Source organism: Staurois parvus, unplaced genomic scaffold (assembly GCF_062004578.1).
Source record: "Staurois parvus isolate SC_StPar_1 unplaced genomic scaffold, SC_StPar_1.0 ptg000575l, whole genome shotgun sequence".
NCBI classification, from domain to species: Eukaryota; Metazoa; Chordata; class Amphibia; order Anura; family Ranidae; genus Staurois; species Staurois parvus.
Genome location: NW_028318371.1, coordinates 8382938 through 8404859, shown reverse-complemented (window position 1 = coordinate 8404859; position 21922 = coordinate 8382938). Strand labels below are relative to the sequence as shown.

The 21922-nt window shown below is 42.0% G+C and overlaps 1 protein-coding gene across 2 annotated transcripts in view; it reads right to left on the bottom strand.

The window, feature by feature from the left end:
• Window positions 1-7225: 7225 nt before the first annotated feature.
• ARHGAP39 (Rho GTPase activating protein 39) overlaps window positions 7226-21922 on the bottom strand; it is a 368562-nt gene continuing 353865 nt past the window's right edge. For both annotated transcript variants that reach the window (XM_089692101.1, XM_089692102.1), the window contains one exon: window positions 7226-20011. In XM_089692101.1, the coding sequence (XP_089548227.1) occupies window positions 19817-20011 (195 nt within the window). In that variant the 3' untranslated portion in view covers window positions 7226-19816. The remainder of the gene's footprint in view (window positions 20012-21922) is intronic.

Sequence of the window (21922 nt, the reverse complement as noted above, 5' to 3'; positions counted from 1 at the left end):
CGCCATTTCTCTTTAGGCCGGTCAATGTGCTCTTTGGCAAATTGTAACCTCTTCAGCACATGTCTTTTTTCCAACAGTGGGACTTTGCGGGGACTTCTTGCAGATAGCTTGGCTTCACATAGGGGTCTTCTAATTGTAACAGTCCTCACAGGGAACGTCACACCTTCTTTCATCTTCCTGGAGCTGATTGTTGGCTGAGTCCGCCCCATTTTGGCTATTCTTCTATCCATTCCAATGGTAGTTTTTCTCTTTCTTCCACGTCTTTCAGGTTTTGGTTGCCATTTTAAAGCATTTGCGATCATTTTAGCTGAGCAGCCGATCATTTTCTGCACTTCTTTATATGTTTTCCCCTCTCCAATCAACTTTTTAATCAAGGTACGCTGTTCTTCTGAACAATGTCTGGAACGACCCATTTTCCTCAGAATTTCAGAGAGAAATGCACTGTAACCAGCATGTCCAACATTTGCTGCCTTCCTTCCTTAAATAAGGGCAATAATTGCCACCTGTTTTTCAAAGAATGAATGACCTCACTAATAGAACTCCACACTGCTATTATATTGAACACGCCCCTTTCAATGAGTGATTCAATGACACAGAATCAGCAGCATGCATGTCATGACTGTTGGGTCTGTTGGATTTCTATTACTCTACTACACCTGCTAGGAAATTATTTGCCATGTAGAGATATCATTCCTACCAAAAACAGGGATTGATCTGGTTAGTGATGTCTGACTGCTATTATTTTAAACACAACTGTATATATATATATACTGTATGTTGAAATGCGTTTTTATCACAAAATATATGAAAAATATTTATAAAAATAAATTTTCAAATATACTGTATGTCTTTAAAAATACAAATCTACATTTTTGGATTTCCAAATATATGTAAAAATGTTATAATGACTTTTTTATATGTTAAAAAAATCTGAAGAATACATTTTAAAAAAATATATTTTTAAAAATATTTTTTCGTGTATTTTGTAATATATAAAAATTGCATTTCAACATACAGTTATGTATGTTGGGAAATATGTTTGGGAAGTATATTTCTGCAGCATTTTGCAGACATGTGTACCCACTATTTCCTTTCTTTTCTATTCCTAATTCATTCAAAATGAATTCAATAGAATTTTTGCTTTGTGGTGCTCAGATGCAGTGTAGTTCTGCTTTAAAGCGCGTGCGTGTATATATATATATATAGATAGGTGTACCTCAGTTTTATGAATTTAATGCGTTCTCCGGGACGTTTCGTATTGCGAAAAAATTGTAAACCAAAACACGGTTTCCCATAGGAATGCATTGAAAACCAATTATTCCGTTCCAGAGGTAAAAAAAGTTTTTAAAAAAAGTCGCTGTCACTATAGGTCATTGCCGGTTTGTAAATGCAATTATGCTTTTTTTTTTTCTTCACTATAGCTCAGAGAATCAGCTGTCACTTTCCCCCCCAGCTAAAAGAAAGAATGTTTCCTTTTAGTTTATTTCCCCTGAGTTAAAAGATACAATGTTTCCTTTCAGTTTGTTTCCTGAGATAAAAGAAACAAAGTATCCTTTAGCTCGGGGAAAGTGACAGCTAATTCTGTGAGCTATAGTGAAGAAAAAAAAGCTGGCAATTGCATTTAAAATCGGCACCGGCATACACTTCATATTGCGAAACAAATTTGTAAAAAACTTGTAAACCGAGGTATTATTTTCAATGGATTTTCATTCGTAAACCAAAGATTACATTAACCTAGGCATTCTTAACCACTTCCAGTCCGGACACTTTTACCCCCTTCCTGTCCAGGGCAATTTTCAGCTTTCAGCGCTATCACACTTTGAATGACAATTGCACGGTCATGCAACACTGTACCCAAATGAATTTTTTACCATTTTTTTGCGACAGATAAAGCTTTATTTTGGTGGTATTATTCACCACTGGGATTTTTATTTTTTTTGCTATGTAAATGGAAAATTCCAAAAATTTTGAAAAAAGTGTTTTTCTTATACAATTTTGCAAATAAATAATATTTCATCATAAATCTTGGCCAAAATGTTTTCCGTTATCTTTTTAGTAAAAAAAAAAAAATACGCCAAATTAGTTTATAACCAAAAATTATACTTTTTAAACATTTTTTTTACATTTTTATTTTATTTTTTTATATTATTTATGTTGTTTTTTTTTTTTTAACATACTGTCACCCTAGCAGTACAGTGTCACCATGGTGACACTGTACTACTTGTGGGGGGTGATGAAGATTTTTTTTTTTTTTCACAGTGATTGCTTTTATACCCATATAGGATGTAAAAGCAATAATTTCTCTTTCTTTCTGTCTGCATTCTTGCAGCCATTGAGAAATACTGAGTGAGCTGTGATTGGTCAGAGCTTGTCACATGGTACAATGCTGTTGTGAATAGCCTTGTACCATGTGACCTCTGTGATCATTCACAGATTTCACACGTAGTAAGCAATGATGTCACAAGTGACATCTTGCTTACTACTTTGCATGTGATCACTGATTGGCCAATCAGTGATCCCATGATCAGGACCTCGTACAGAGGTCCCGTCCGACGATCGGTGTTTCACTGTGTCCGGAGGACACAGCGGGCACCGGATCGCGGTGCTGCGCACTCCCAGGGAGCGCGCACGACTAGAAATAGCAGGTGCTGTTTATGAACGGCAACCCGCCCCTGGAGTGCCACCGCCCTGCCGTTTATAAACAGCAGGCGGACAGCAAGAGGTTAAACTAATGTACACCTGTATATATATATATATATATATATATATATATACACGCACACACACACACATATATATATATATACACACACACAGAGCTCAGCATAAGTGAGTGCCTGCCTCTTGAAAAGTAAGATGTTAATCAATATCTCAACACAAGAACAATTTCCAAAATTGTGACAAAATTGAGTTTTATAGAACATTTGTTCGGCTCATGACATGAAAATAAGGTTCATAATATAACTTAGATGACAAAATCTTCAGTTTTACTCAGATGAGTTGATGTAAAAAATGAATCCACCCCACAACAAGAACTCCTCCATCTAGTATTTTATACGACCTCCATGATTTGTAAGGACAGCACCAAGTCTTCCAGGAATAGAATGAACAAGTTGGTGACATATTGCAACATCGATCTTTTTCCGTTCTTCAAGACCGACCTCTTTTAGAGCCTGAATGCTGGATGGAGAGTGATGTTCAACTTGTTTCTTCAGAATTCCCCATAGGTGATCGATTGGGTTCAGATCAGGAGACATACTTGGCCACTGAATCACTTTCACTCTGTTCTTCTTCAGAAATACAACAGTGGCCTTAGATGTGTGTTTTGGATCGTCATGCTGGAAAAGTGCACGACAACCAAGGGCATGGAGTGATGGTAGCATCTTCTCTTTCAATATAGAGCAGTACATCTGTGAATTCATGACACCATCAATGAAATGCAGCTCCCTGACACCAGCAACACTCATGCAGCCCCACAGAAGGACACTGCCACCACCATGTTTCACAGTAGGCACCATGCATTTTAATTTGTACTCCTCACCTTTGCGAAGCCATACAGTTTTGATGCCATCAGTTCCCAAAAAAATGTATCTTGGTCTCATCACTCCAGAGTACAGAGTCCCAGTAGTCTTCTTCTTTTTCAGCATGGGCCCTGGAAAATTCTACTCAGTATTTTTTGTGCATGGGCTTTTCCTTTGTTGATGACACCCATACATGCCATTCCTCTGCAGTGTCTGCCGTATTGTGTCACGAGAAACAATCACCCCAGTTTGGTTTTTCCACTTCTTTAGCTAACTGCAGTGAACTTGCATGGCAATTTTCTTCAACCCTTCTCATCAGAAGACTCTCCTGTCGAGGTGTTAACTTCCGTGAACGGCCTGGACATCTCTGTGAGATGGTTGCAGTTCCATCTTTGTTACATTTTTGTATCAACTTTGCTCCAGTGTTCTGACTGATAAGTAAAGTTTTGCTGATCTTCTTGTAGTCTTCACCTTTCTTGTGTAAAGAAATTATTTTCTTTCTCAGGCCTTGTGACATTTCTCTTCCATGTGGTGCCATTGCCGACAGCATGAAATGGGTGGGGTTTTCTTTGTTAGGTAACACCCTTTTATTATCACCTGTCTGCTGGACACCTGTTTAATGAATAATTAGACTCACCTGGAATTGAATTCTTGTTAATTAGGATTTTGTTGTCTAAAGTTTAGCTTTGCTTCTAAGAATTTCATTGGGGTGTGTTCATTTTTGCAACATGGTCTTGAATGAATTTGTTTGGAAAATCCTTTTTTGCGTGCAATGGCCGGCAGTTGTGGGAGGATTTTGTACTATACCGTCCCATAGAAAATGTGGATTCTGAAAAGGAAAGTAAAGGTTTTTCTGGCAAATCTGTTGGGGTGTACTCATGCTGAGCACTGTATATATATATATATATACTGTATATATATATATACACACACACACACAAAATAACATGTCTGCAACATTTTGTGTTCTCATATTTAGCCACCAGGTGGTGCTATTGGTTCATTTTGACATATTTTGTTTCTATTCCATTTGCTCCTCTGATGTATTATAACTTCCCCATCTGGTGTTTCCAGAGTTCAGTAGCTCAACCGCTTTAAAACCTTTAATATAAATATATTCCTCAATGGCCACAAAAGATAACCCATATTTATGAATGCAATGCCTTTACAAGCCCAGATATTACCTTGTATAAGTAGCAGTGACATCATTACTGTGCTGTACATAGTCTGTGTTGAGAACAGAGCTGTGGGAGGGGCCCAGTAGGTCCCACCCACTACAGGCTGCCTGCAGAAAACTACAGGAAGGGGTGGAGACAAGACCAGTCCCACTGCACAAGGAGAGAGGGCAGCAGTGAGCGGTCTTTATTACAGGAAGCTCCTGCACAGAGGTAAAGTTTCACACTGGATTACTGCACAGATTCAGGAAGAAATACACAAAGCTCACCAAGATTCAAGAAGAATACACATGATGAATGAATCTGGACAATAGTTGATCCTGGCGTTCATCCTTAAAGTGTTACTAAACCCCCCACAGTACAATCAGTCTGTAGATGCAGTAAAGCATGCTTGTTATACTCACTGTGGAACCAAAGGGGTTAATCCTCTGCATTGTGTAAAAAGGCTGTTTGATCCTGTCTTCTGTGCCCCTCCTCTTGTTGAAATGACCACCTGATACAGACTGAATCTGTAGTTACATGCTCAGTTTAGTGTGTATTGCTAGAGAGGTTTTTTTTTTTTCCTTGGGAGAGTGCATGTGATCAGCACAGGGCCCATCAGCACTGTCCAGACAGAGGGTCAGGGGTTCTGCATTCTCCTAGAGCAGAAAGAAAATTCCTGCAAGCTTTAACCAGTGCTCTGCTGAAGTCACAAGACTGATCTAACTGTTGATGAGAAAAGGTATTTATCAGTTTATATTTACTAAATAATTGCATTTCCATGTTGTGTGTACTGTGGGAGACCGGATATAGTGAATGCAGGGTCCGGGGAGAGCAGATATAGTGAATGCAGGGTCCGGGGAGAGCGGATATAGTGAATGCAGGGTCCAGGGAGAGCAGATATAGTGAATGCAGGGTCCTGGGAGAGCGGATATAGTGAATGCAGGGTCCGGGGGGACCGGATATAGTAAATGCAGGGTCCTGGGAGACCGGATATAGTGAATGCAGAGTCCGGGGAGACCAGATATAGTGAATGAAGGGTCCGGGGAGACTGGATATAGTGAATGCAGGGTCTGGGGAGACCGGATATAGTGTATGCAGGGTCCAGGGAGAGCGGATATAGTGAATGCAGGGTCCGGGGAGACTGGATATAGTGAATGCAGGGTCCGGGGAGAGCAGATATAGTGAATGCAGGGTCCGGGGGGAGCGGATATAGTGAATGCAGGGTCTGGGGAGACCAGATATAGTGAATGCAGGGTCCGGGGAGAGCAGATATAGTGAATGCAGAGTCCGGATATAGTGAATGCAAGGTCCGGGGTGACCAGATATAGTGAATGCAGGATCATGGGTATGACGGGAGTGACTTTGGGTGGGGGGCCCATGGAACACAGCCCCCTTTGGAGAGGTGGGGAGACCCCTGTCTCAGCTCCCCAAATCCCTCTTATGTGTAAGTCACCCTGTGCCTGTTAGGGGTACAGGGTGAAATTTCTTGATATTGTATAGACATGTATAGGTGGGGTAGGGGGTTGTTCATTGTTCAATTGTGTGTGTATTGTCTACTGCCAGGTTGTGTATCCGATTGTTCTATTGTGTGTCTTGCTTGTGTTTGTACTGGCTTGGTGGGGGGTGTTTCCGGCAGTCCTTTACCCTGGTGGGACGGCCTGCTGATGTATTTCCTGTTACTGAATGTATTTCCCCACCCTGTGTATATATCTTGTGTCTGTGTTAAAGTAAAGCAGTTCACTTCCTGTCTTAAGAAGCCTGGTGCTGTCTCGTCTTGTATGGTCAGCGATGGTGTCCAGGGATAATGTTCGGACAGGGAAGCGGGAGTCTAACGGAAATACCCTAGTGCAGTCGGGGTCTGGTTCCATTACAATGGGAGACCAGATATAGTGAATGCAGGGTCTGGGGAGAACGGATATAGTGAATGCAGGGTCCGGGGAGAGCGGATATAGTGAATGCAGGGTCCGGGGAGAGCGGATATAGTGAATGCAGGGTCCAGGGAGAGCGGATATAGTGAATGCAGGGTCCGGGGAGACCGGATATAGTAAATGCAGGGTCCGAGGAGAGCGGATATAGTGAATGCAGGGTCCGGGGAGAGCAGATATAGTGAATGCAGGGTCCTGGGGAGACCAGATATAGTGAATGCAGGGTCCGGGGAGAGCAGATATAGTGAATGCAGGGTCCTGGGGAGACCGGATATAGTGAATGCAGGGTCCTGGGGAGATCGGATATAGTGAATGCAGGGTCCGGGGAGAGCGGATATAGGGAATGCAGGGTCCGGGGAGACCAGATATAGTGAATGCAGGGTCCGGGGAGAGCAGATATAGTGAATGCATGGTCCGGGAGACCAGATATAGTGAATGCAGGGTCCGGGGAGAGCAGATATAGTGAATGCAAGGTCCGGGGAGACCAGATATAGTGAATGCAGGGTCCGGGGAGACCAGATATAGTGAATGCAGGGTCCGGGGAGACCAGATATAGTGAATGCAGGGTCCGGGGACACCAGATATAGCAAGGTAGACAAGGAGTGACACAAAAACAAGTCCATTTTGTTAGATGCTGAAATCCGTTTTTATTGTTGTGGACATACTGTGACATCTGCATCTACTCTGTTAGAACCATCGCGTTACCAAGAAGTGAAACAACAGGAGGACTCGGACTGGTCTCGTTCGGACACAAAGTTCAAAACTTTTTAAATTTTTTTTTTTTTTTTTTTTTACAGTTATTCTTCATTTTTTAATAAATAAAACAATTGTAAAAATAAAATTAAATAGATCTGTAAAAACAGTGGAAATAAAAACAACACGTATAGAAGGGCTACAAAGCAAAGCTCTATTCATGTACAACGTTCGCCTTGTTTCTTGCTTAAAAAAAGAAAAAAGAAAAAGTCTGTGTACACGAATTTCCAAGTTCCTTTGTGGTTCTAGAGCCAGAAAGCTGAAGATGGAGCGGGGGAAGGGGGGCGGCAGGTCGGTGTGCGTGCGTGCGTGTGTATGTGCGTGTGTACAAGTACCAGGTGTAAATATACACACGTACCCCGATTCCAGTTTGGTTATACAGATGCAGTTTTATGGCAGCGCGTTGGAGCGTCAATAAAGGGTATTAAAAAACAGTTATAAATATTAATATAGCAGTTTCCATCCATGCATGATTTCATGTCATCCTGTTATCTGTACACTGTATGGATGTATGGGCAACTTACATTGCTGGGCCGGCTAATGACCTTTGTCCTTCCCCAACCTTTACAGCAATGCCTGTTGAATGTGATGGTTTCTTGTATCGTTTCTTTTACAATTAACATATTTATTATAGTTTATTTCATAGATCACCTAAGATGAAGCATAAAAAACATGGCGGATGGTTTGAGATTTCCGACAGCACAAGACGGTGGGCGGTGAGCGCTCTGTGTTGGGATGACGTGGAGAGATCCAGAAGCGGCCAGATGGTTGGTTGTTGGAAAGGAGATGTAGGCATCATGATAGCTTGGGAAACAAGCGGAAGGTGATTTCGAGAGTCAAAAATGAGGTCCCTCAGAGGGCTGTTTTGGAAAGGCCTACTAGTTGCAATGCATTATCTCCAATAGATGTTCATTAACGTAAAGGAACCTTTCGATGACTTATTGAGCTCAGGGAACTCCAGCTAAAAAGTACCACATCTATAGCGTACAGGACTAGTGTGCTGGTCACTGGGAAGAACGCTTCTTGCCTTGGTGGTCATTGGGAAGAATCCCCTAATTACAGATAGTTAAAAAGATCATTGGGGTTAGTAGTTACTCATCTCAGAGGAAGAAGTTGCTCATTGCTCAAGGATCCCATAGCAACCCCTGGAGGGACCCTAGAGTTTCATGAAACCTTGGTGAGAAAGGTTGTATTAGATATCTGCGGCACATGGGTGACAATCACGGTGCAATTTTCATGGCCTTGTTCACATCACTTACTTACAAAAGTTAGGTGAGCTAATATCTTCCACATTTAAGGGGTCTATTTATAAAGATCTACAAAATAACTGCATTTTGGTTCACTGCACTCTACCATTTCAGTCCATTATAAATCAGAGGAATACGGAATGGGGATATAGGTCAAGGTCAAAAGTGAAAAATATCAAAAAAGGGAAAAAGATAATAAGCCTCCTTAAAGGAAATGTCTATGCACTTTATGGCCAAAAGTAAGTGGACCCCTTCCTCCAATGATGGTGTTCATGGTGTTTACCGGTACTGTAAATGCAAGATCATACAAAGACATTTTTGACAATTGTACACTTGCAACCTTCTGGTAACAATTTGGTGAAGACCCTTCCTGTTCCAGCATGACTGTGTTCCTGTTTATGAAGGCAGCTTCATAAAGACATGGCTTGGCCAGTTTGGTTTGGAGGAACTTGAGTGTCCTGCACAGATCTCTGACCTCAACCCTATTGAACACCTCTGGTGTGAATTTGAACATCCATTGTGAGCCCGGTCTTCCAATCAAGCACATGAAATCATAAATAGGTAGGAATTCCCACAAACACTCCAAAATCTTTTGGAAAGACTTTCCAGAAGAGTGAAGGATGTTATAAGCACAAAGGAGGGGCAACGCCATATTAATAACCATGGTTTTGGTATGGGAAGGGGGCAATGCCATACTAATGGCCATGGTTTTGGAATGTGGGGCACCTCATATTAAAAACCACGGTTTTGGAATGGGAAGGGAGCAATGCCATACTAATGGCCATGGTTTTGGAATGTGGGGCAACTACATATTAATAACCATGGTTTTGGTATGGGAAGGGAGCAATGCCATACTAATGGCCATGGTTTTGGAATGTTTGGCAACTCCATATTAATGACCATGGTTTTGGAATGGGAAGGGGGTAATGCCATACTAATGGCCATGGTTTTGGAAAATGGGGCAACTCCATATTAATAACCACGGTTTTGGAATGGGAAGGGGGCAATGCCACACTAATGGCCATGGTTTTGGAATGTTGGGCAACTCCATATTAATAACCATGGTTTTTGAATGGGAAGGGAGCAATGCCATACTAATGGCCATGGTTCTGGAATGTGGGGCAACTCCATATTAATGACCATGGTTTTGGAAAGGGAAGGGGGCAATGCCATACTAATGGCATTGGTTTTGGAATGTTGGGCAACTCCATATTAATAACCATGGTTTTGGAATGGGAAGGGGGTAATGCCATACTAATGGCCATGGTTTTGGAAAATGGGGCAACTCCATATTAATAACCACGGTTTTGGAATGGGAAGGGGGCAATGCCATACTAATGGCCATGGTTTTGGAATGTTGGGCAACTCCATATTAATAACCATGGTTTTGGAATGGGAAGGGAGCAATGCCATACTAATGGCCATGGTTTTGGAATGTGGGGCAACTACATATTAATAACCATAGTTTTGGTATGGGAAGGGAGCAATGCCATACTAATGGCCATGGTTTTGGAATGTTTGGCAACTCCATATTAATGACCATGGTTTTGGAAAGGGAAGGGGGCAATGCCATACTAATGGCCATGGTTTTGCAATGTTGGGCAACTCCATATTAATGACCATGGTTTTGCAATAGGCTATCCAAAAGCTCAGCCATGCGTTAACAGTTTGGGAATACTTTTCTGTTTCAACATAACTGTGCCCCTGTGGAGAAAGCCAGTTCCATAATGTAGTTGGACTAGTTTGATGTGGAGGAACTTGAGTGCCCTGACCTCAACCATACAGGCCAGTTGTGGGATGAATTGCAACACCCAATGCGAACCAGATCTTCTCCTCCAACATTTCTGTCCTCCCAAATAGGCAGAAATTCCTTCAGACACTCCAAAAAACTTGTGGAGGAGAAGAGTGAAGCCGCAAAAGGAGCTCAACTCCGAATACCGGTAAAGAGCCATGGTTTTAGAATGAGATGTCCAATAAACTCATATAGGTGCGTTCAGGCATCTGCAGGCTTTAGGCCATATAGTGTATGTTCTTAGTTATGTTCTATGTCAATAAGTTAAACAATCGTTTGAACTATTACAAATTAATATTTTATATTTACCATTTTTCAGGAAAAGGGGTCCTTTCTACGGGGGCTCTCTAGGGTCGCTAATGTACACATCCCCCAATAGCAGAGACAGGATTGCCTTACAGTAATTGGTTTTATTTCAATAAAAATATGTAAACATTAGTTTTTAAATTTCTAAACTTTTTAAAAGTTTAAATTAAATAGACCAAATGCGCTTATTTAATGAAGATTCCTTGTCTGCCTTCTCTTGACTAAAATAAAAAAAAAAGAAAGAACAAAAAGGAGTACTATGAGTCTAGGAAAGAAGTAAAAAAATTTTGAGGGGGGAAAAGCAAAAGGAAATTTTTTTAATTTGGCAAACTACCACAGAAGACAATTTGCTGGATTATATCCATTATTGGCAAAGCAGGGAATAAAAAAGAGAGAAATGATTTAGAGCAGCTTAACCAATAGGTGCAGTTCCTAATATTATGTATTAAAAGTTTATAAACAGTCCCCTTAAATGTTGTTGCTATTCAGTTATTACAGAGAAAGGATAAAAATCCTATTTACGTGGCATTGAAGCGCATTGGGGTTGATTTACTGAAGTGTGCAATATCAGGTGCAGCTCTGCATAGAAACCAATCAGCTTTCAGGTTTTATTGTCAAAGCTTCATTAAACAAGCTAACGCTAGAAGCTGATTGGCTACCATGTACAGCTGCACCAGATTTTGCACTCTCCAATTTTAGTAAATCAACCCCATTGTGTTTTCCTATGGGCAAAATGTAAATATATCTTAAAACAGGTCATGCACCCGTAGAATCCTAGATTGTAAGCTCCAAGGAGCAGGGCCCTCGAACCCCTCGTGTATCGCATTGTATTGTTATGGTACTGTCTCATGTATTGTCTCCCATCGTAATGTACAGCGCTGAGCAAACTATTGGCGCTTTATAAATACTGTATAATAACAATAATTTAGTTCATATGTTTGTACGGAAATTTAGAAAATTGTTGGTCAGAGCGTTCGATTGCATCCTCATGGACTTGCCAAATTACAAATGAAAACCTTGACAAATTTTGATTGCCATGCCAATGTTTGGCATTCTATGTTCAATTCCAGGATACACACGAGCATTACAAGGAGTACGGTTTTCCCCAAATGAAAACATTCTCACGGTTAGAATTTCAGTTGTTTGAGAAAATGTTTCCATCGTCCTTCAATTCTCTCCATTATGATTAGATTTGGCCTTCTCTGACCCTACATATACGGACCTCAGAAGTCTCCCAGTCTGGCTGGAACCTTGTCTGATGACTCTTGTTTTACCCCAAAACTTGTTTTACCTTCACTCTCCTCCCCCTACCTGTCTTTATGGCCTAATCACTAATGGCTGTATCTTGGCCTAATGCCAGCCGATTGTGCGTACATGTCCAGTCACCCTCTTGTTCCTATAGCAGCCTTAAAGTGTAATAGATCCTGGCTAGCAGGGTTGAGAGCCGAGGAATTATTTTCCAATAAATTCAATATTTTCATGACATCTTCATCTACATGCCACTACAGGGAGAAAGAGTAAAAAGTCAACTTAGCCCCCACAAGGGGTACAGTGACAGTGCATTGCGCTCTTCCTCTAATCTCTCCCCACTGATGTCATTTCTGATTCTTCCCAATGTCCCCACTATGCCCAAAGGATCTGGTCCGTTCTTAGTGATTTATGACCCCCCAGGTCTGCCGTCTGTCATTTATAAATAACATATCTACAGACATAAACCAGGTATAAACACAACATGCAATTATCCGTAATACAATAAGTCATGGCGCCTGCCTATGCCGTGGCAGTGCGACATCGTGCCGCCATCTCACAGCCAACAGGGAGACTCACATCTATGGGGGTCCCATGTGACATATTAATTACACAGCTAAAATATACAATCCCTTCCAGCAAGCACAGTGTCCCCTACCTGAAATGTACATAATGGATTAGAATTATCCAGAAAATAAATAAATATGTATCAATATGAGACTGGTCAGTCTCTGTATCTCTATATACATACATAATACATTATTACATCTCTTGGATTAATACCAGCGACTGGCCATGGGGCCCCAAAGCCTGCGGTGTGACAAGATTGTCCGTCCCGCTGGAAAATGTTTTTGCGGTATACTAAAAACCTCTAAATGGTCAATAATTCTAAAGTGTAGAAATAGAAAAACATTGAGGGGACTTTGTGAATCTGCCTTGATTAGTAAACAGATTCTTTTGGTAAAGATATAGAAACTGCAACACCGAAATGTAGAGAGATAGACTGTCTCCCTGACATATAAAAGCCTCATACTTCAAATTTACTACCATCCATCCGCTACTGAAACCTCATGGTCCACTAACAAAGTGCATGGAAGTTCTCTACAGGAAGTATCTATACTCTCTGGGGTGTGGCAACCAAACAATTGGGGTATGGGGCCAATTGATGGAGGCATAGGAGTCAAATGATGGGGTATGGAAAGTGAATGATGGGGATATAGAAACCATATGATGGGGACATGGGAACCAAACTATGAGGGTACAAGAACCAAATGATGGGGGTATGGAAACCAAATGATAGGCGTATAGAAACCAAATGATGGATGTATAGAAACCAAATGATGGATGTATAGAAACCAAATGATGGATGTATAGAAACCAAATGATAGGGTTTTGGGAACCAAATTGTGGGGGTACGGGAACCAATTGATGGAGGTACGGAAACCAAATGAGGGTATAGAAACAAAATGATAGGGATATGGGACTCAAATAAATGGGGTATAGAAACCAAATGATGAGGCATGGGAACCAAATGATAGGGGTATAGAAACCGAATGATGGGGTATAGGAACCAAGTGATGGGGGTATGGTAACCAAATGATGAGGGTATAGAAATCAAATGATATGTATATTGGAAACCAAATGATAGGGGCATAAGAACCAAATCATAGAGGTATAGAAACCAAATGATAGGGGTATAGAAACCAAATGATAGGGTTTTGGGAACCAAATTGTGGGGGTACGGGAACCAATTGATGAAGGTACGGAAAACAAATGATGAGGATATAGAAACCAAATGATAGGGATATGGCACTCAAATAAATGGGATATAGAAACCAAATGATGAGGCATGGGAACCAAATGATAGGGGTATAGAAACCGAATGATGGGGGTATAGGTACCAAGTGATAGGGGGTATGGTAACCAAATGATGAGGGTATAGAAACCAAATGATAGGTATATTGGAAACCAAATGATGGGGGCATAGGAACCAAATGATAGGGGTATAGAAACCAAATGATAGGGGTATAGAAACCAAATGATAGGGTTTGGGGAACCAAATTGTGGGGGTACGGGAACCAATTGATGGAGGTACGGAAAACAAATGATGAGGATATAGAAACCAAATGATAGGTATATTGGAAACCAAATGATGAGACATGGGAACCAAATGATGGGGGTATAGAAACAGAATGATGGGGGTATGGTTACCAAATGATTAGGGTATAGAAACCAAATGATAGGTATACTGGAAACCAAATGATGGGGCATAGGAACCAAATGATGGGGGTACGGGAACCAATTGATGGAGGTACGGGAACCAAATGATAGGAATATGGGACTCAGATAAATGGGTTATAGAAACCAAATGATGAGGCATGGGAACCAAATGATAGGGGTATAGGAACCAAATGATGTGGTTATGGGAACCCAATGATGGGGGTATGGGAACCAAGTGATGAGAGTATTGAAACGAAATCATAGGTATATTGGACTCAAATAATTGGGGTATAGAAACCAAATGATGGGGGCATTGGAATCAATTGGTAGGGGTATATAAACCGAATGATGGGGGTATAGGAACCGAATGATGGGGGTATAGGCACCAAGTGATAGGGGGTATGGTAACCAAATGATGAGGGTATAGAAACCAAATGATAGGTATATTGGAAACCAAATGATGGGGGTATAGGAACCAAATGATAGGGGTATAGAAACCAAATGATAGGGGTATAGAAACCAAATGATAGGGTTTGGGGAACCAAATTGTGGGGGTACGGGAACCAATTGATGGAGGTACGGAAAACAAATGATGAGGATATAGAAACCAAATGATAGGTATATTGGAAACCAAATGATGAGACATGGGAACCAAATGATGGGGGTATAGAAACAGAATGATGGGGGTATGGTTACCAAATGATTAGGGTATAGAAACCAAATGATAGGTATACTGGAAACCAAATGATGGGGCATAGGAACCAAATGATGGGGGTACGGGAACCAATTGATGGAGGTACGGGAACCAAATGATGAGGGTATATAAACCAAATGATAGGAATATGGGACTCAGATAAATGGGTTATAGAAACCAAATGATGAGGCATGGGAACCAAATGATAGGGGTATAGGAACCAAATGATGTGGTTATGGGAACCCAATGATGGGGGTATGGGAACCAAGTGATGAGAGTATTGAAACGAAATCATAGGTATATTGGACTCAAATAATTGGGGTATAGAAACCAAATGATGGGGGCATTGGAATCAATTGGTAGGGGTATATAAACCGAATGATGGGGGTATAGGAACCGAATGATGGGGGTATAGGCACCAAGTGATAGGGGGTATGGTAACCAAATGATGAGGGTATAGAAACCAAATGATAGGTATATTGGAAACCAAATGATGGGGGTATAGGAACCAAATGATAGGGGTATAGAAACCAAATGATAGGGGTATAGAAACCAAATGATAGGGTTTGGGGAACCAAATTGTGGGGGTACGGGAACCAATTGATGGAGGTACGGAAAACAAATGATGAGGATATAGAAACCAAATGATAGGTATATTGGAAACCAAATGATGAGAGATGGGAACCAAATGATGGGGGTATAGAAACAGAATGATGGGGGTATAGGAACCAAGTGATGGGGGTATGGTTACCAAATGATGAGGGTATAGAAACCAAATGATAGGTATACTGGAAACCAAATGATGGGGGCATAGGAACCAAATGATGGGGGTACGGGAACCAATTGATGGAGGTACGGAAACCAAATGATGAGGGTATATAAACCAAATGATAGGAATATGGGACTCAGATAAATGGGTTATAGAAACCAAATGATGAGGCATGGGAACCAAATAATAGGGTTATGGAAACCAAATGGTGGGGGGGTATAGGAACCAAAAAAATAGGAGCATGGGATCCAAATGATGGGGCACAATAAACAAAATAATGGAGGTATGGACACCAAATAACAGGGGTATAGGAACCAAATAATACAGACATGGAAACTAAATGATAGGGTTATTGGAGGTATTAGAGCCAAATGTTTGGGTATAGGGAAAAAGTAATAAGGGAATAGGAACTCATTTATTGGGTTATGAGAATCAAATGATGTAGGCATTGAAATCAAATGATGGTGGTATGCGAGGAATGGGTTTGGTTTTTGTAGCCATATTTCAGGAACAAATTTGAAAGCAACATTGCTAGTAGAAGAAAACACCACCTAAGCCTTCTGCCGATAAACCAAACCAGAGTAGAGAACACAGAGCACAACATCTGTATTCCTCAAGGAATGACTAAAGGAAGAGAAATCAGAAGCTTCAATTCTTTTGTTCTAAATATCACACCTTGTCGAGGTGACTTCACTATAGTATAAAGTTCAGCTTGGCAGATTTCAGACTTTGCTCCTCGAAAATATCACTTTGAACTCCTATTGCTGTAAAATTCCAGAAAATACAAAAAAACCTCAACAAACCACTGGCACTGTGGGGCAAACCTTCAGCAGCAAAGAAGTGACAGCCAAGTGTCACCTATCAGTCACTCTGCTATGTGATGACAATACACCTACCTCTGAACTCACCGGGCTTGTATTCCGGCTCTAACACTTGCCCAATGCAGTGTCCAAAGGGTTCACAGAGCAGAAAGGCATTTAGAAAGATATTCAGGTGCTTCTATAATTCTTCCTAACTCACAGAGAACGTTAGGAAGGTAAAAATGACCGGATGTCTCTGAAACACTAAAGGGACACTCCAATTTCTTAAACAAATGATATATTACTGTCAGACAAGCCTTTTTAAAATGTAATACTATGAAAAAAAAATCACTTTTTCATTTTAATATCCAACCAGCTAGGATTTTCCAAAAAGGCCAAAAATTTTTAGCGTTTTATCCTTGTATTCATCATTGCAACAACGTTACACTGTGTACAGAACAGCCCCAGAAACCTCACTTTTTTCACATGTGATAGGCGAAATGCTTTTCCAAGTAATCTTTATGTTATTACTGTTCACTAACAAAGTGCATGAAGGTTCTTAATGGGGGCATGGCACCAAGCGAAGAGCCAAATGATGGAGGTATGAAGATCAAAATGATGGAGGTATAGGAACCAAAAGATAGGGGCTTGGAAGCCAAATGGTTAGGGTACAGGAATCAAATGATTGGGGTAGGGGAAACAAATGATGGTGTTTGGAAACCAACCAAGAGGTATCGAAACAAAAAATCATAGTATGGGAACTGAGTGTTTTGGTATAGAAACCAAATGATGGGTTATGGAGACAAAATGATGAGGGTTGGGAACCAAATTCTAGGGGTATGAGAACAAAATGATAGGGGTGTGGGGACAAATCTATAGGGTTACGAGAAGTAAATGATTGGGATATGGGAAGTAGTTGATAGGGGTGTGGGAACCAAATGATGGGGGTGTAGGAATCAAATGAAAGGGGTAAGAGAACCAGTTGATGGGGGAGTGGAAATCAAATTATGGGGAACAAATGATTAGGGTATGTGAAACACATGAAGGGGGTATGGGAACCAAATGATGGGAGTGTGGTAACTAAATGATATGGGGAGAGAGAATCAAATGATGAGGGCATAGTAACCAAATCATGGGGGCAAGGGAAAAAAAACATTGAGAAGGCTTTGGGAATCAACTGGTGAGGGCAAGGAGAACCAATTGATGGGGGTATGAGAACCAAAATTTAGGGAGCATGGGGAACAAATAATGGGAATATGTGAACAAAATTATGAGGGTAAGGGAACCAAAGGAATCGGGGCATGAGAACCAAATCATTAGGATATGGGAACCAAATGATGGGGATATGGGAACCCAAATATGGGTGTATGGAGCACAGTTATTGGGGTGTGGAACAAAATGATAGGTTTATGTCAACCAAATGATGGGGGTATGGGACGCAAATGATGGGGGTATGGAGACCAAATGATAGGGGTATGGGAACCAAATGATGTGGTTATGGGAACCCAATGATGGGGGCATGGGAACCAAGTGATGGAGGTTTGGGACTGGAAAAAACAAACAAACCATGATTCCCTGCATCACTGCTCTGAAATCAAAGTAGAAAAACAAGCTTGATGTATGAGATGACATGTGAGTAGCTAGATCTCCATTGCATGCTCTGATTGCATAAAAACTGCAGCAAAAAAAAATCCCCTTGGAGCTAGCTTGTATATTTAGATTTGCTATTTAAAAAAAATATAATAAAATTCTTTTGATTTTCTTTCAGCTGTTCCTAGCCATTTCCCATAAGTCATACTGGTACCCAATAGTATGAGTAATGACTTCCACAGTCTGGTGAAGGGAGTATAGGGACAATCCATTGGGGGACTGCCATAATAAGAACCAGGGGCGGACTGACCATTTGGAAACTCGGGCACTGCCCGAGGTAAGTAGGGGGCCCCATGAGATGCCCCTGGAACCTTTTTCATAGGCTTTTTTGAGTTTGGGCAAAGACACAGGGGCTCCATGATCCCCTATTGCCCGGGGGCCCCATGAACTCTCTGGTTACATGCTTTTATTTGCTGTAGATAACTGACTCCACCCTCATCCAGCCAAAATTCGACATTGTCCAGGAAGGGAAAAGATAAAGCTTTCCCCACAATGATGCGTAACGTTTTTAGTTTTCTTCACATTTTGCCTTGTTGGGCATTCCGTCTACTTTTTAGCCTACAGTGCAATATCATAGTTTTCCTCGTCTAACTGTTAAAACTTGGAGGTAAAACATTACAAATTTAGCAGCATTTTTATAACTGAAGGTTCTACTCTAGAACTGCAACAGTTCCAAACACGTTAGGGAAAGCACTGACATCAACGGAGACATGAGTGATGGTTAGAAGGACTTCTCCATCATATGTGCTGGGAGCCGCCCTCAGCTATGCCAGATAATGAGAACTAATATCGATCTACGGCCGGGTTGTCTATCTCAGTTCCTTGAACACTATACAAAGTAGTAGCGCAGTGCCTGTCTGCAGACCAGATCCTGTCTCTGACCTCCCTTCACGTGGATGTCCTACCTACATGTACAGAGCTGGTTATAAATAAATAAATACAAATTCAGAGAAGCCGTAGAAAAGAAATAAAATGCAAAGGGCAAAGAACGTTGCAGGTCAGATGTTGCACATGACAGGTCCTCGTTGTCAATCGCTTTACCCCCAAAGATCAGTCAATGCCATGCATTTCATTGTTATTCCACAGATTTTCAGTAATACCTTGCACCAAAATCCACAGAGATATAAATCAATATTGCAATTATTTGCAAAAATCAAGATGGACGTATCATCCAACATCCAACCACTTCCCAACCTTCATGCAACATTTTTTTGAGGACCCCTAACAGGCATGCCCCATGTGTTGGCATGAACAGAGGCAGCCTGAAGATGCTCACAATTTGCAGCTTGCCTACATTTTATTGGGCCATTGCTCACCACTAGAGACATGTGTGGGCCAATCCATGCCATGACGTATGATATACCAACCCAAAGGGATGTGACCGCTTATTTCATAAGTTCACACCAACAGGGACAAGATCTGCACTACGGAATATGCCTCCCTGGAGAGCAGACACATAGTATGCACCACAGTGTTAAATAGTCACCATTATCGGGAATGTACATAAATACGAGAAACCCTGGGGCCACAGTGTCCAGCACTCCCATCATGCCTTGCAGTTCCTATGCTGCACTTTGGTCCAAGGTGGAGGTGTTTCAGGTCCTTATTGCCATAGGAGATGAGTGGGATTGGCTCCGCGGGGGCGTGTAAGGATGAGAAGGCAGGGCGGTGGGTGAAGACCTCTCCTCTTATAATGAGATGTGACAGTCAATGCTATTTTCCTGTTTTCATCTGCTATAGGATTGCCTCCATGAAGCTGGTGTCCAGGTGTTGGATTAAGACCCGGATAAAGGACATTTCCTTTCTGGTGTTCTCAAAGATGATACGGGGGTCGTCCGACTCGCAGCGCAGACAGTTGGGTGCCATGACCATGGCTAGGTTACTGACGTCCATCTTTGTGACGGCCACGTTGGCTGGCTGTACAAATACCTGGAAGGGTGGAGGACAGTTAAAAAAAATAGTCACTCACATGACAAAGCCAGGAAGTAGTATGGTGGTCAGCCTGGACTAAGCCTTAACAACCAATACCCAGATCAGTAAGAGTCAACTTCTGATTAGCTGTCGTGGCCATGGCCAACTCACTATTTTTTTATCCACATTTGACATCCCTCTCCTGGTCCCTCCATATAGCATGTAATCTCCCATAGTTTCCCAGGGTCATGGTCTCAGTCAGGCTCTTTGTAGTAAAACAACGCAGTGCAGCGCTAAAAAGAATAAATCTAATAAATTGCCTTTATGATAAATAGAATAAAGTTCATGGATATATAATCGTAAAATCTAAATGTTCCAAAAGTGACAATAGTGCTCTGAAGGTGCCTGCTTCAAAGATATTCCGGTGCTCGTGCAGATGGAAACAATAACATTGCACACTCACCAGATGCACAATTTTAATGCACATATATATATATATATATATATATATATATATATATATATATATATATATAGATATATATAGGTATAGATTTCCTCTCAATGGGATCAGGGTAGAACAGATGATAGGTGATTCTCTGTCAGGAATGGACTCAGCACTGGTGGTGGGACTCACCTGCCGTGTGGGCTGCAGTACCAGGGCTGACCAGCGGGTGCTCTCAGCACCCAGAAGCTCACTCCTGTAGTCAGCCAACACCTGGGCTGATTGCAGGAGGTGTATTTAAGTAGGACCAGGCCTGTGATCAGGGCCTTGGTGTATGTTTCCCATGAGCCCCTGTACCTGGTATCCTGTGTTCCTGCCTCGTTGCTGACCCTGCTTTGATCCTGACCTCTGCTGACCGTCTCCTGTTGAACCCCTGGCTTGCCTGACCATCCTTCTGCCTGATCCTCGGTACCGCGCTGCCCGCTACCTGCTGAACCTGGCTTGTGACCCCGACCATTCTCTGCTTGCTCCTCCTGTACCACGCTGCCCGCACGATACCGACCCGGCCTGTCTGACTACGCTTACTTCACCCGACGATCCATCCATCCTGCACGGATCACCTTTAGTACGTCTGCCTGCCTCTTCCCATCAGACTCCAATCCTGCACTCCCCTGCCAGTACTCTCTACCACAGCCGGACGCACTCAGGGGTCACGACCTGGTTCCAGTCTGCACCAAGTCCATCCCCACCATCAGGGGCCCTGGTGAATAGCAGGCTGGGACTTAGACCCCGCGCCCTGAGGAAATCCGTGCTGTGGGCTGCTAGAGACACTGCCAGGTGGCACCTGACAGTACCTTACGGCCTGCCTGACCATTCCACCTCTCCAGCCTGACTACGCCTGTGTTCCTGAAGGCTGCTACTTTCCTGTGTCAGTCCACACATTTCTGGTCATACCCGGATCCCTAACATCCTCCCTCCGACGGCCATCTTGGATTCTGGACGGTCAGTCCTTGTTTGCTGTATACTACTGCTGATTGATGCATCATTTTTTATATTCATTTTGAGAGTTGTTATCCCGCAATAAATTCCTTTTACATACTACACTATGGGCACCCTCTTGTTTAACTCCCTGGTGGAGTGAATTCATTTGCAGAAGCCCATTTAAAGTCCATCGCAAGCACCCAGAGAGGGGATCTCCTGTCTACCCAGGATACTGCATCCACCAAACCCTGTAGGGGACCTCTGGCTGTCTTGGATCAACATTAAGCCCTGGAATCGCCCGTTGTGTCATCTACCCTTCAGAGGGAGGATCACCTATCATCTGTTTTACCCTGATCCCATTGAGAGGACATCTACACCTATATATATATATATATATATATATATATATATATATGCGCATTAAAATTGTGCATCTGGTGAGTGCGCAATTTTATTATTTCCATCTGCACGAGCGCCGGAATATCTTTGAAGCAGGCACCTTC